The sequence below is a fragment of the Aplidium turbinatum genome, chromosome 2 (assembly GCF_918807975.1).
Source record: "Aplidium turbinatum chromosome 2, kaAplTurb1.1, whole genome shotgun sequence".
Classification (NCBI taxonomy): Eukaryota; Metazoa; Chordata; class Ascidiacea; order Aplousobranchia; family Polyclinidae; genus Aplidium; species Aplidium turbinatum.
The window spans coordinates 41,170,045-41,183,696 of record NC_137473.1 but is presented as its reverse complement, the minus strand read 5'-3'; the positions used below and the strand labels follow the sequence as shown (position 1 = coordinate 41,183,696).

At 40.9% G+C, this 13,652-nt stretch overlaps 1 protein-coding gene across 2 annotated transcripts in view; it reads left to right on the top strand.

Moving 5' to 3' along the window:
- The window catches only part of LOC145764925 (VPS10 domain-containing receptor SorCS3-like), a 30,892-nt gene extending 17,837 nt beyond the window's left edge, over positions 1-13,055 (top strand). The window contains exons 11-27 of one of the 2 annotated variants that reach the window (XM_082576628.1): positions 214-357; positions 672-795; positions 1,255-1,432; positions 1,788-1,895; positions 2,422-2,536; positions 2,689-2,831; positions 3,245-3,388; positions 3,786-3,945; positions 4,146-4,332; positions 5,017-5,168; positions 5,545-5,668; positions 6,152-6,267; positions 7,088-7,237; positions 8,941-9,040; positions 9,454-9,568; positions 9,929-10,077; positions 10,292-13,055. In XM_082576628.1, coding sequence (XP_082432754.1) covers positions 214-357; positions 672-795; positions 1,255-1,432; positions 1,788-1,895; positions 2,422-2,536; positions 2,689-2,831; positions 3,245-3,388; positions 3,786-3,945; positions 4,146-4,332; positions 5,017-5,168; positions 5,545-5,668; positions 6,152-6,267; positions 7,088-7,237; positions 8,941-9,040; positions 9,454-9,568; positions 9,929-10,077; positions 10,292-10,335 — 2,253 coding nt within the window. In that variant the 3' untranslated portion in view covers positions 10,336-13,055. Of the gene's footprint in view, positions 1-213; positions 358-671; positions 796-1,254; positions 1,433-1,787; positions 1,896-2,421; positions 2,537-2,688; positions 2,832-3,244; positions 3,389-3,785; positions 3,946-4,145; positions 4,333-5,016; positions 5,169-5,544; positions 5,669-6,118; positions 6,268-7,087; positions 7,238-8,940; positions 9,041-9,453; positions 9,569-9,928; positions 10,078-10,291 lie in introns of both variants that reach the window. The other variant, XM_082576627.1, reaches the window with a different exon arrangement.
- The last annotated feature ends 597 nt before the right edge of the window (positions 13,056-13,652 follow it).

Below are 13,652 nucleotides of genomic sequence, written 5' to 3'. Positions count from 1 at the left end.
CATTCATGATCAATAGCTTGGTACTACTGCTGAAGTGACATTGTAAACCTAAAGCTTTAGCTCTGGGATAACCCCATGGTTGTCACGCAATACAAAATGCGTTTTGGGTTGTTTGAGTTTGCTGTATGTTGTGCTTAACTTACGAGTTAACGCGATCGGCCAGAGTTTCCCAAGCTCGTTTATCAGATTGTACAAATATTTAAATATTTCCAGGTTGCCGGGGTCCGTGGTGCTTTTCTTGTCAACAAGATGGGGAGTCTCATGTTGCGGACTCGCAACTACACCTACCTGACCTGGGACAACGGAAAGTCGTGGCGTCGCCTCTTAGCTTCTAACAAGGCCGGCTCCAGTTTCTGTGTGAGTAGGCAAAGGGCCACTGTGCTGTTGTAATAATCGACCAGCAAAACTTGTTTAAAAAGATGTAAGACTGCATGTTTTTATGATCATTATTTGAAAAGCTGCCCCAAACAACAAATCTACCGTTTTTTAGATTGATTCAACGTCTGCAGACGTTATCAATGTAAAGAAAAGTTAATTTGTTGTCTGGAGCATTTGACTGACGCTTGGTGTGACGTACTAGCATCAAAGCCATTGCACGTAATTAGTAATTACGTTGTCTACAGTATGACCTAATAGCGCCAACCACGTAACCAACCTGTATTGTTCATCAGGAAAAGTTGACGTCGGGAGATTGCCACCTGAACCTCCACTGTTCGATGGTGCAGACGCATTCTGGCTACTACATGCCGGGGATGCTCAGTAAGGAATCTGTTCCCGGGTTGATCATTGCTCACGGTGAGTTGCCAGATGGTTTCGTACCTTGTTTATATCATTGTTTTATATCTTAATCCTTTTAATTTATTTCAAATCTCCCTTCAGGCTGTGTAGCATTTGTGTCATGATCAATTTGCTTCATGCAGGTCTTGAGCGTTTAACAAGTTTATGCGGTTTTTATCCATATCAATACTATGGCCAACTGATTGGTGTCCCGATATTCACATCTTCTATGCGATATCATGGACTACTCCATTACCCGGATAGCGAATAACCGAATCTGTCTGCAAATCTGTTGGCGCATTGCAGTTCCTCGCCTCCCCAAACAACAAATCAACAGTTTTTTTTTACATTGATTCAACGTCAGCAGACGTTGAATCAATGCAAAAATCGGTTGATTTGCTGTCTTTGATCGTAGCGGTGAAGTTATGAAATTAATTTTTCAAGGATATTTAATGTAATTTGACGTTGTTTTTGCAGGTTCAGTTGGCATCACGTTATCGGATCGTCCGTCAGTGGTCAGTGTGTTCGTAAGCAGAGACGCAGGAGCATCGTGGAACCACGCGCTCGATGGCCGCCATCTGTTTGTGATGGGTGACCATGGTGCAATGTTGGTCGCCGCCAAAATGATATTCAAGGAACCGATAACCAGCATTCAGTGAGTAGAGTTACCGCCATGATATTGTTTACTAACTAATGATGATGATAGTCATGATTAATAATGATAATGAAGGCCATGCGTACCCTCTGCAAATTATCTTCGAATTGGAAAGCCTCCTTTGAAAATGTGACCAACTCAAATTTTGTATACCTGGTACACTCGTAGAGATTTTTATTTACCAAGTTTCAGTTTGAAGTTTTCTTGTGGGTTGATATGTTGTTTTGTGATAACTACTCATTTCACCAGGTGTCATGTGACGGACTGTAAACGTCAGACTTACGTCACAATCTCGGCGTTCCTGGCTGGATGAGCAGGCCATTGCCAATGTGTGTCATCATGAAATGTGTTTCAGATTCAGCAAAGATCTCGGCCAGAGTTGGACAGAACACAACTTCACAAACACCTCTGTTCATCCGGACGGTCTGTTAACCGAGCCAGGGGAATACACGCACCACTTCACGTCAGTTGCACATGTTTGGTCGCATTTGTGGTTCCATACCCCTCTACACCACCCAGCCATAACGGGGACGCCAGTTATGATTTCAATTTTGGCACAAGATCAACAAGTAGTTATATCACACTGAGGGGTTAACAAAATGGGCGGTTATGTGTGAGTTTCTCCTTTGTCGAGGGGAATATTGATAGGTCTTATAACAGCCGTTTGATGGTTGTTATTGAATTTTAGAGTAAGAGGCATTTAAAATCCCTATAACGAAAGCTGTAGGGTAAGGCGGTGTTAGTTGGGTTATCAGTTCACACCTCCACAAGTTTAACCGTCGACATCACCAAGCTACTTCGATCACAATGTAGTTTTTTCACCTGTTTTTCACTCTTTTATTGCATTGCTGGTTTTATGCTTTTCTGTGACTGCGCAGAAAATGTGGCACAGTGTGGATTTGAAGCGAGAACTTTTGTTCATCAATCTGACTTGGCCCGCTACGCTACTTTTGTGATCACAAGTGACAAGTAGCAATTTCTAACGACAGGTTGTTCACCCATGAAAACTACATCAGCAACTGGAAGATCTTTGCTATAGACATGTCAACTCTGCTGCCACGTAACTGCTCCTACCCAGGCGACTTCGCGAACTGGACAATGCCGGTGAGTTTTTGTACAAAAAAGGAAGCTTTGTTTCACCATTGGACCCACCTAAAACGATGCGTATTTGTCGTATATGTACAGATTTTATGCATTCGTATTGCACTGTGGCATATGAAAAGAAATAACCCTATTGATTTCTTGTGTCCCGCCAGCCTAAGGAAAACAGAGCCAAGTGTCACATGGGAAGGAAGGACTGGGTGATGCGGGTGAATGCCCACGACTGCCTGGTGGGCACCGACCACAAGTTACAGATGAACCACCAAGTTTGCAATTGCACTGACGAGGATTACGAGTGGTGAGTAACCGTGGGAATGTCCAGATGGAGACGAACGAGGTTCATCTCCAGGAAGTGCAGTTTCTTTCACTTGCAATGTAGAGATTTCCAAAGTCACTTGTTGGCAGAATTGCCCAGCTACTTTCGCTAATCTGTGGTATGCACGAGTGTAATATTTTTAAGTGTTATTTTTTATGTAAAGGCGCCCAAAAATGAAGAAACACATTTAAAATGTTGATGGTAACTGTTGATCGTTGTAGCCACTGATGACGACTATAGCAGTGATGATGCCTGTTAAGTAGATTTTTTTCCGGTTATTGGATATTTCTTATTTTTTTCAAATTAACTTTGTACTGTAGCCTACTTTGTTGAGCATTAGAAGCTTTAGGATTTTACCAGTCAAACACTGCTCACCAGTTCCTTAACAATTGCAGCGGTTACGGATACGTTACTCTCCCCGGTGACAAGTGCATATCCACAGAGCCGGTCATCGATTGGGTCGATGATGTGCCTCATATTGTAGCCGAGGAAGCGTCCAAGGAGGATTGTATCAATGGCCAAAGAAAAGTTCCAACCAAGTATGATGTCATATTGATCGCACTCTTCAACAAATGAGACCCGTGTTGTCTACGACTTACGTAGATATGATAAAGACACTTGCGTTATCGAGCGAGAGAAGTGTTTATCTTTGGTCAAAGATTGTCTTTTTCGAACCTTAGTCAAATAAGCAGTTCCACGTTTTTGTGAAAGCTTTGAACTACTAACAACCCATTAACTAGGGATAACGCTTTGAAGTTCGCTTGTTTTTTATTGTGCTGTTGCTTAGGAGCTATCCCATCCACTGCTGTGTGAATGAATCGTTGACTTGACAAGCTGCATTTGCTAGTCTAGTTACCGAAATTGCCTCGTAGCGAAAAGACCTAAAGGTTTTCACGGGTGTCAAACCCGCCACCTAACGCTTACCGCTTTGTTCAGCTGGCGACGAGTCCCTGGCGACCAGTGCAAGATTGACTTACCCCTCAAGTTGTTCTCCTTCGAAAGGTGCAATGACACCCCCACTGAACCTGTGGTGCTGCAGTTACTCAACTCCTCCACTTCGGCCAAGGTTGGTCAAGGACTCTTAATAACCGTGCAGGTAAGGAGATGGTTGATGATACATGCGTTTTATTTTGTCATGCTGCAACAAATGCGATTGATCAATATATTATTACGTTGTAACGCCATTGTCTAAATTTGAATCTCTACCGCTTCATTGTCGTTGCAACTTTGCTTCAAAGCACAAAAGCAGCTCAAAATAGTGCAAACCTCAATAAACCCGTTCAAACACACATTCAGGGACCTCCAAACGTGCAATGGGTAGTGACACGGAGATCAGAGCCTCCTGTTAACGTGACGATCAAACACCCAAAGAACAAAAACCACACCGTAGCTCTAACAGTAAAATACCCTGGAGACTATCAAGTGAAGGCCTTCTACAAGGACAAGCCCGATATCTACGATGATCTTGTTGTGTCGTTTTGGTGTAAGTTTATGTCTTGTTGTCGCCTTCATCAATCAATAAAGGTAATCTTAATGTTTGCTTTCCCACGAGCTGAAATTAGCGACAATTGTTCAAATTCTTTTCTATTTTTCATCCTACTTTATTTGATATGTTTTGTTTTGCCACATATGGTGTATTTTCTTTCCTGAACCATCTCCCAGTTAAAGAACCTTACTTACACTCATAATAATGAAAAGTGGTGAAGTTTTGCACTGACCGACGCTCACAAATAGATTGTAGTGTAACATTTTTTGGAACACCAGCACATATACGATAATATTGGCAGCAGTTCTGTCCCATAAGTTGTCTTTAATTTCTGGACAAGCATCATTTTCTATTCACCTTCTTGCGTTTAAGGCCGCGCAGGTCACCTCGTTATATCCAGGCACAGCAGCCAACGGATTGTGTGTTCATCGAGCGTTGTGAGGTCCACAATCCGTTGTGGACTCCACATACCTACCACTGGGGTCGGTACACTGGACATTGATAGATAATGTGGTATGCAGTCTGAAAATCTGAGCCACATGCACATTGCACAAGGTGGTGAGTCGGCGAGGCCACATTGGATCATGTTGCTATTGAAACGGCCCACCCCAGTTCCATTCACTGACTCCCAGTAATAACTAGCAGTTGTCACAACATCATTGCATTCCTCTTCATCCGCAGATCCCATTGAAGAGGTAGCGGTCGTTCTACCTCCATCTGTGGCGGTGAATAGCCTCTACAACGTGACCGCTCTGGTGGTTTCAAAAAGTGGCATCCCTGTTACTCACTCACACTTTGGGAACATCGACTACACATGGGATGGCGATATACAGGTGATGAAAGCTTGCAAAGGACCAGGTTGATTTATTTAAAGGAGGTGTATAGCTCGGGAATGACTTTTTCCAGACATTAGAAAAGAGCGTATTTAAGAAATTAAAGAGCAGGGTTGCATCAAAAGGAGACAAGCGTCAAAATTTTGACGAGTATCTGCACTTACCAGAAATATCAACAACTGCCTTGCTGCGGTTTAAACTTCGACTTTCCGTGTTTTAATGAATGACGTGTTGGTTTTCTTGTGATTTGGCCACCTCTCTTGCGCGTCCATATAATTACGCTTTCTCGTTGGTCGCGTTATAGGTGTCTCATGTGACTATCCATGAATTGGTTTCGCCAAAAAAAACATAGCAAACTAACGCGATTACTTCTCAGAACACCGTTTCGTCCTCTCACTCCATCACGATGAAGCATCCGCATGTGGGCTCCTACTACTTGAGGGTTCAGGCCAGAAACAGCGTCAGCTACAAGAAGGGATCTGGCAGAGTTGAAGTCAAACGTGAGTATTCTTTTCATGAAGTTTGAACACTTGTTTTGAAGATTAAGGTTGCGTTAGCGGCAAGGCAAGGAAGTCATTCTATTGCGAAGAAGCCATGGCAAGAAAGCCATACCAATGCCTTGTCAAGGCATTTCCCCGTGTTCTCGGTAGGAGTCTAACTGACATCTCCGTTTTCTTCTTCTTTGCACTAATCGAAATAAGATTATCAACTTTGACAGTTGGAAACTTCCGTGTACATTTGTTTTGTCACATTCAGACTGTCCATCTGCTCAGTGCCGCTTGATACATAGCTGACTTCAACGTGCGCTGTTCAACTGCATCCTGAAAGTTTGAGCCGTCGTTGCTTGGTTTTGTCGTCGTTTCGTTTGCAATTGATTGAAATATTACCAAACAAAATAAACTTTCCTTATTTACATTGCTTTAATGTGGCCGAACGTTGAAGCGATGCAGAACACGCAACTTGTCATCTTTCAAATACTTCAGCTTACGTCGTCACGCTCTTCTTGCCGCTTGTGTTCACACAAAAGATAGATCAAACGAAACTGACGCTCGACTGGCTCAAAGACATGGAGAACCTCATTCTTGCCAAGCTCATGAGGGTGAGAATTCACGTTTGACAACGTTGATGTGCAGTTCATTTAATTTTTTTTAAATTGATATTTTGTCATCGTTTGTTATTGGCCACATTTCGGTGTCTCAGACAAGTATTGATGATGTTGATACTTCCATAAAAGCTGATTTTATCCTAGGACAAAATGTTAACGACTTACATTTTCAAAGTCCTGCTGTAACTCGCGGGATGCTTGTTAGTTATGAAATTTGTGGTCATTTCAAAAGTTGTATGTAATTTTTGAATCAGAGTTTTCATTAAAATTTAATTGTTAATTGCTATTGTTCAACGTATAAATCTATAAATGGCGTTACCGACGGCGAAATATTTCATCAATGACATGATATCATCGAAGCTCATTAAATACAAACTATAAACAACATTAAACAAACATGGTGTACTAATAACAATGCAATGATACTGAGCCGTAAATGTTTGATACAGTAATTCTTGTTAAAAAAATAATTTACTGGGGCCTTCTCATGAGCAAAAACTGAATATGATTTACTTGGTATTTTCTGAGTTGAATAGAAACTTTGCTGAATGATTCCTTCACAGTTCAACTTACTTGTCTGGTGTGGGGGCGTAGTGTTGCCATGCTAGCGTATAAAGTCTGGTAACTGTTTTTCTCGCACTCAGGCTTATGCTCGGTGGTTAAAGCTTCATATTAACTGGATGGGGAGCCTATCTCCATGTCCACTTTCTTTCTTGACTGTCTTGTCAAGACACAGCCGCGTCATGCTCTCAGTTGATGTTGAACTGGACGCTCTTACCACTCCACTTATAAACCAAACATGTTTCCAACACAGATCTTGGGATTTTCTCAACTGCTCGTCACCCAGCAATTTACGCTCGGCCACAACTGGCACATCTTCATTGAGCCGAGCTTGCCTCTGCAAGTCCAACTCATCTTCCTCCCAAACGAACACGGTCTACCCATCAATAGTATCCTCCGCGAGGTGAGTGAACTACTCCAATGGTTTCCGGTAAAATTACTCGTAATTTGGATTTATCGAACTGGAAATATTTTACAAGAATTTTCTTTGGTTGTAGAGTTTGTTATGTCAGTTGTCACCACATATGTAGGCTACTTACCTATCACCAGTTAGGGTTGGGACCCCGGGAAATCCCGATCCCGGATTTTAACCCGTTTTTCTGATCCCGATCCCGGGATTAATTTTATTAAAATCCCGGGATTTCTAGAAAACATCTACAAAAGCTGATGTAGCGCCATATCGCTTGACGCTCATATTATTGTGGTTTTAAAGCAGCTTTACAATATCAGCTGGTTGTCGTCGACATTCCACATTAGTGTGATAATAATGACAACCATGGCATTACAATGAACTACGCAATCGCTTCAGTCGTAGCATAAGTGCAACTGGCGATTTTAGCGTTAAAAAGACGGTTGTGCCATAGTGCTGTTAGGACAGTTTCTGGTAATTATGCACTAGCTTTATGCGAAGGAGAAGTTAAAATGTAGTTCAGAATGGCGAATTTTGAAGATGTAAGTTCAAAGAGAAAATCCGAGGTGTGTCAAAACTTTTTGCATTGTACATCTACAGAAAAAGAAAAATGTAACTTTGTCAAGCCGTTTTGAAAGAAGTTTCAGCGTCCAGTGCGAAGGGATTAATCACTAAATTTGGAAATTAGAAAGGACTTGAAGAAAAGCTTTAGGTTTCGAATCGACGAGCGTCGGAATGCCGAACAAGTTCACGTTTTTGAGTACCTCAAGAAACCTTTCTACATTGATCAACCGCAGGATTAGCTTGGTCATAAAATAAAGCGTCAGAAACTCGTTGCCCTGCCCACGAACCTTCTTCAAAGATTGTTCCCAAGCCCAACTGTTGAATTGGATCGAGGCTCTACTGAACAGCATGAAAATGACATTATAGAAAATAGTAGCCATGACACTGAAATCACTTTAGCTCAAGAGTCGCGTGCTTTCGTAGCAGAAGATAAAAGTGAAGAAGCATAAAACTGTGATGTCGGCGCTCGAGTAATGTAAAAAGAAATGCTGCTATATGAAGCAAGCAAAAAAAGGCCAGAAAACCTGAACAATGTATATGAGGCATCTGGCATTGAAAAGTATTAAGCCAACATCTGTTGAGGCTAAACGTGCATTTTCAGCTCTTGCATATTTTGCAAGCAAAATCAGAAGTCGTCTTAACGATGATACACTCGATGCTCTCATGTTTTTGCGTCAATGTTACAATAAATAAATGTGGTTTGTGTAGCTTGCATGTGTATTTTCCTACTTTGCTAATCCCGAGAAATTCCGGGATTAAGGAGTAAAAATCCCGGGAAATCCCGATCCCGGGATTTCAAATTTGATCCCGAAATCCCAACCCTATCACCAGTAGCGTTGACAGGGGGTATTTTGGACCCATGGCTCGGACTTATTTAGGGCCCGTGATCTTTTCAAGGGGCCCAGAAACGAAGAAACCACCGCGTATTCTTTGCATATATTACGTTTTTCTTGGAAGTGTCGTTATTTGGGGCCAAAAATTAATTGGTACCGGGCCCGAATTATCCTCTCAACGGCCCTGTCTATTCACAGGGCTACCTACTTGCCAGTTGAAAGTAAAGTAAGCAATTCTTTTGCATGATATTGACTCCTGTTGTCAGTGCTCAACTAACCAAACAACACCTTCTTTTCCAGATAGTAGTTAACTTCATGCAGCTTATCCAGGAATCACCGATCACGGTAACTTTGTCGAATTCGAACGGCGTTGCGACAGGAGAACCTTACATCATAAGTGGTGAGTGATGAATGTGATTGGCGTTTTTTTTGTTTGTTTCACAACTAAGACTTTTTGTTCCAACCCAGACAGTAAAATCCATCATTTTAAAGATGGCAAGTTTTATTGTGGGGGAACTTCTCTCATTTAGTTTTTCTTTGCATTGTGGAATGTGGCGTTCATGTACTTCGATGCGATATAGTTAAAAATAAAAGTCCAGCTACGCAATAGTTGCATCAGAAATCAGCCGACAATTTATCTGTTTGCGGTTGCATCAGCTGTCTCTATTGAACACGATATTTTACACATTTCTTCCAACTTTAATCGTTAAGGTATGACATTCACTGCGTTCCTGCGTGACATATTTGTCCAAAATTTACAAGTGGAAATTTATCCTTGCCAACGTATTAAACTATTTATTGATTTGTTCTCAGGCAATCAGCGATACAGCGGATCGTCTACCGCGTCGACCGCCGTCATCGTCGTCTGCGTGCTTCTCTCAATCTTTCTTGTTGTTGGCATCATGTTGTTTGGAAGGAGATACGCAAGGTTTGCTCGTTGTTTACGTTGTCACGTGATCCAGTGCTAGTCAAGCGTATCATTAAACTTCAAACTGTCAATCTTGCTGACCGTACCTGCACGAGTACACCCAGCTCGCCAATTAGCTTCTTTCTGATTTGATTCGGCATCTGTAGTCGTTCAATCAATATGAAGAGAGGTGGAGTTAAACCTTCAAGACAGGCTGTTTCATTACGAAAATATCCACTCTTACACCATACTACAACCTTACCATCTGCCTCCCAACACTCTACTATCGTGCTTTATGTTCTTTGACTTCAGATACCTCATATAGACTTCAGATACTTCAGATTCTTTTCAATTGAAATTATTTGTTTTGTGACGTACCAGGAACTCGCGATGGGGTCGCTACTTCACCATGCCGACGGCGAACAACATGAATCTCCCTCCCATTATTAGGGGGAGGAGCCACGACCGTGCTCCTATTGTAGAAGACGAGGAGTTCTTTGATGACGAACTAGACAACATGGAAGATCTAGGTGGGTGAAGAAAGATGAGAAGTATTCTGAGAAAGTAGTATAGTTAATAGTTATTCAGATTATTTTCTGGAAATTTAATAAAAATATTGATAGTTTAACTGTTTTATTTTGTTTTGATCAGCATAACTTTTCCCTCTCATCCGCTAGTGGTGAACATATAAAACTGTAAAAAAGATTATCGTTTACTTTTTTTAAAGCAAAACTTTGTGTTCAGCGTCAAGTACAGCGAATGGAGGCACATTACAATTCCGTGGTTGATTGGAAACAGGACCCACGGCTTGTCGAGAGACTATATTTTTATATTTCTCATTTTTTTATACTTTTTCAATGCAAAGCTTTCTCAACCAGCAGAAGAGACGTTTTTATCCGAACGACGCAATTGATGACGTATGTGCGTAACGTACACTTGTACGTAACAACGTATTGCTCGAACGTAACGTGCAAATTCAACGCACATGCTGTACAAGCAATTTTACAATGTGTATTTTTAATACGGTTGCGTTGCGCAACACCGCTGTGTTCTCTGCTCCTTACAATGCATAGCGATCAAACCAATCAGTACGGTACAGGACATTGAGTCGCGTACGTAACGTCGCTTGAGCGAACTTCGAGCAATGTCACGTACTTTTTTACGTTAGCATTTTCACGTTTATCAACTCCGTTGGTGTGTGTTATGACTTGACATTATTGTAGTGCAGTCCAACTTGTTGCTGAACGTTTTTTTAGAAATGAATTGCTTTTTGTATTATTTTGATCACGTGATGAAATTTTTGATCCGGCTTGGCAGTTTTCTATTTGACCTTTGAACCATCGTTTACCGACTTTTTGAATGGCAACCCTGAAAACCAGCCCCCTCCTTGTATGTGGAGTCAGGAACATAATCTACTGAATCAACCACGATACCCTTGACCGTCGAGCATAACCGACAAAGAGATGATGTGTCATCCCAGACAGAAAAATCCGTCATTTTTACATGATTAAGAGACCAGTGATGAGAGACCATGCTTGAGAAAAATACAGATTTTGCTGTCTGGTCTGGCCTTGCTCTTGTTGGGAAGGAATTGATGCGATAACTTGATTGCATCACATAGTCTGCAGGGTGGGCTCTTGAATTGTGAAGGGATTGCCATGAACACAGAGTGTTTCAAGACAAAATGTAATGGAAGTTGACAGATAGTTCAACCGGTCGAATGTGTAGCCTTGAAAGCGAAATGTGGACAAGTTGTCCATATGACGAATCCCACGTCACTTCTTTCACCAAGAAGTGTGAGCCCCATCTCACCTGCTAATTTTTTTAACCATTCCTGTGTGACGTGAAGGTAAAGCTATGAAATTGATCAAAATCGGTTTCAAGCTCTCACTGTTTAAACATGAAATGACGTCGTTGCCTTACAAGACGAGCCAAGGTGCCGGACAATGTTGTATCTCTTGTATACTATCGGGTGTCTCAAATGGAACTTGATGGTTATTTCAAGTTTTTATTTTTAACGGCACGAAAAATAACAAACTTGTTCCAAACATTTCTGAGCAAATGGTTAAAAGTTTATCAGTATTTAACTTTGATTTGAAAGGATGCGAAAATAAATCGTTTTCACTGGAAAATAGAGTTCTTTTTGTGACATCCTTTTTTGTGAAGCATCGGATATCTTTAACTAATATTCTTGGATATCTTTGACTTTTCATTTCCCAAACAGCAACTCAACGTCAACGTCTGCAAACGTTGAATCAATGTAAAAAACTGTTGATTTGCTGTCTGGGTCGTTTGTGTTTTTATTACGGTTCGGTGCTTCCTCACTACTTTCCATGCCCAACTTTTCAAATTCTTTTCTACCAAATGAAATCGCTGTTTTTCAGTGCCCTATCCAATTGGTGAATTTTGTTCTGCAGCAGTCTGAGAATAGTTTTGTACATTAAGCTTCCCCCAAATAAACCGGAGATTGTTTTTTGTTCATGAGATTAATCAAGCTTTTTTAATCTTAATCAAGGACTGCGATTGGGAAGGGTCTTTGTTGACATGTTAGTTTCATAATCTCGGCCTGAAAATTAGTCATTTTTACATTGATTTAACGTCTGGTTAAATCAATGTAAAAAATAATTGATTGCTGGCTGAATTTTAATCTTCACCGGTTGGCGTCCCAACAAAAGACCTTTTCACTTTAATTCTAACGCAAAAATTCTGTCATCCTGGTCTGTTGCATCCGTATTGTAGTAGCTTGTCTGTAGATAAAATTGTTGCTTTTTACTGACACTTAGTTTTGTAAACATGTTTTCACGGGGATTTTCTTAAAAGAAACGACCAACGTCTGCACTCACCGTGTTTATTCCTAAATGGCATGTCCCCACTACCTTTCGCAAACCTTATAACGTTTTCCAATCAATCGAATTTATGCGCACGTGAACTTATCAAGCGAAATTGGTGGAACTGCATCCGACATACCAACATTTCCACGGAAAAGGAAAAAATGGAGAGTTTAAACTTTTATGATTATTTATATTTGTAAATCGTTTTCGTGTTATCTTTGTTTTGCATTGTCAGGAGAATATTTTCTACGCCTTCCTACTTCAGGTTTTCCTTGAATAAGAAGAATCGAGTTGTTGGTTTTTTCAGTCACTTTGGCAACACTGGATGATGTATCCTGGCAACTCAAGAAGAATATGCAATTGTGACCTTGTGTGGTCGAAACATTCTTTCCAATTTTGTTTTTATAATTCATATTCCACGACATGTTAACTCTCACTTCACATTTTTAAGACGTGACTTCGTATCAACTTGTTACGTCACACCGTTTTTGATGTGACGTAAAATACGTCATAGTTATCCTACGACGCAAATGTTGTGATGATAAGGTTTCTCATGTCAACAAAATCCGTCATCCTCGTCCGTTGTGAGAGATTCTCCTCAAGATCAGGATGACGCGGAAAAATATTTTTAATATTTGTAAATATTTTGTAAATCTCTGATTGGATTAAACTTTTTAATGAAACTCGTTGTGCTGTATTTGCTTCATTGAGAGCGCTCAGATCGGAGAGGACTTCCATTGGCAGCCCTGGTTTTTGTTCCAAGCAAAACGACGTCTTTTCTGATGAAAGTTCACAAATTATTTTTCACGAATCAACGCAACCGTTTATTCAACTACGCGCTTTGGGATGACTTGATGTTTAAACAATCAAAAGTCTCACTATGGCGCGCAACGTTGTAGTGCCTAGTTTAGTTTCAAGGTCAGTTCATGTAGTAGTGTGGTAGTTCATTTTATTGTGTAGTAAAAATCGGTAGTAAAAACGAAGCCACTCGTTGGAACATTTAATGTTGACTGGGATGGTACAAGGCAAAAAGGACGACAAAAAATGAAATACAGTATTGACAATATCAAGGAAATTATGGGAGTGAAAAGCATGCGGAAGTACTAAAGACAACAGAACAGAGGGAGTTCACAGCTAATCAATCCGTTAAAGAAGAACATCTGGAGACCGGAGTGATGGCCAACCGCTGACGCCGTTCATGTTTTTAGGGATTTACAATAATTTCCAGTCACAGCAGTTTATAACCGGTATGCGCGGCTTAACTAACATTTTTC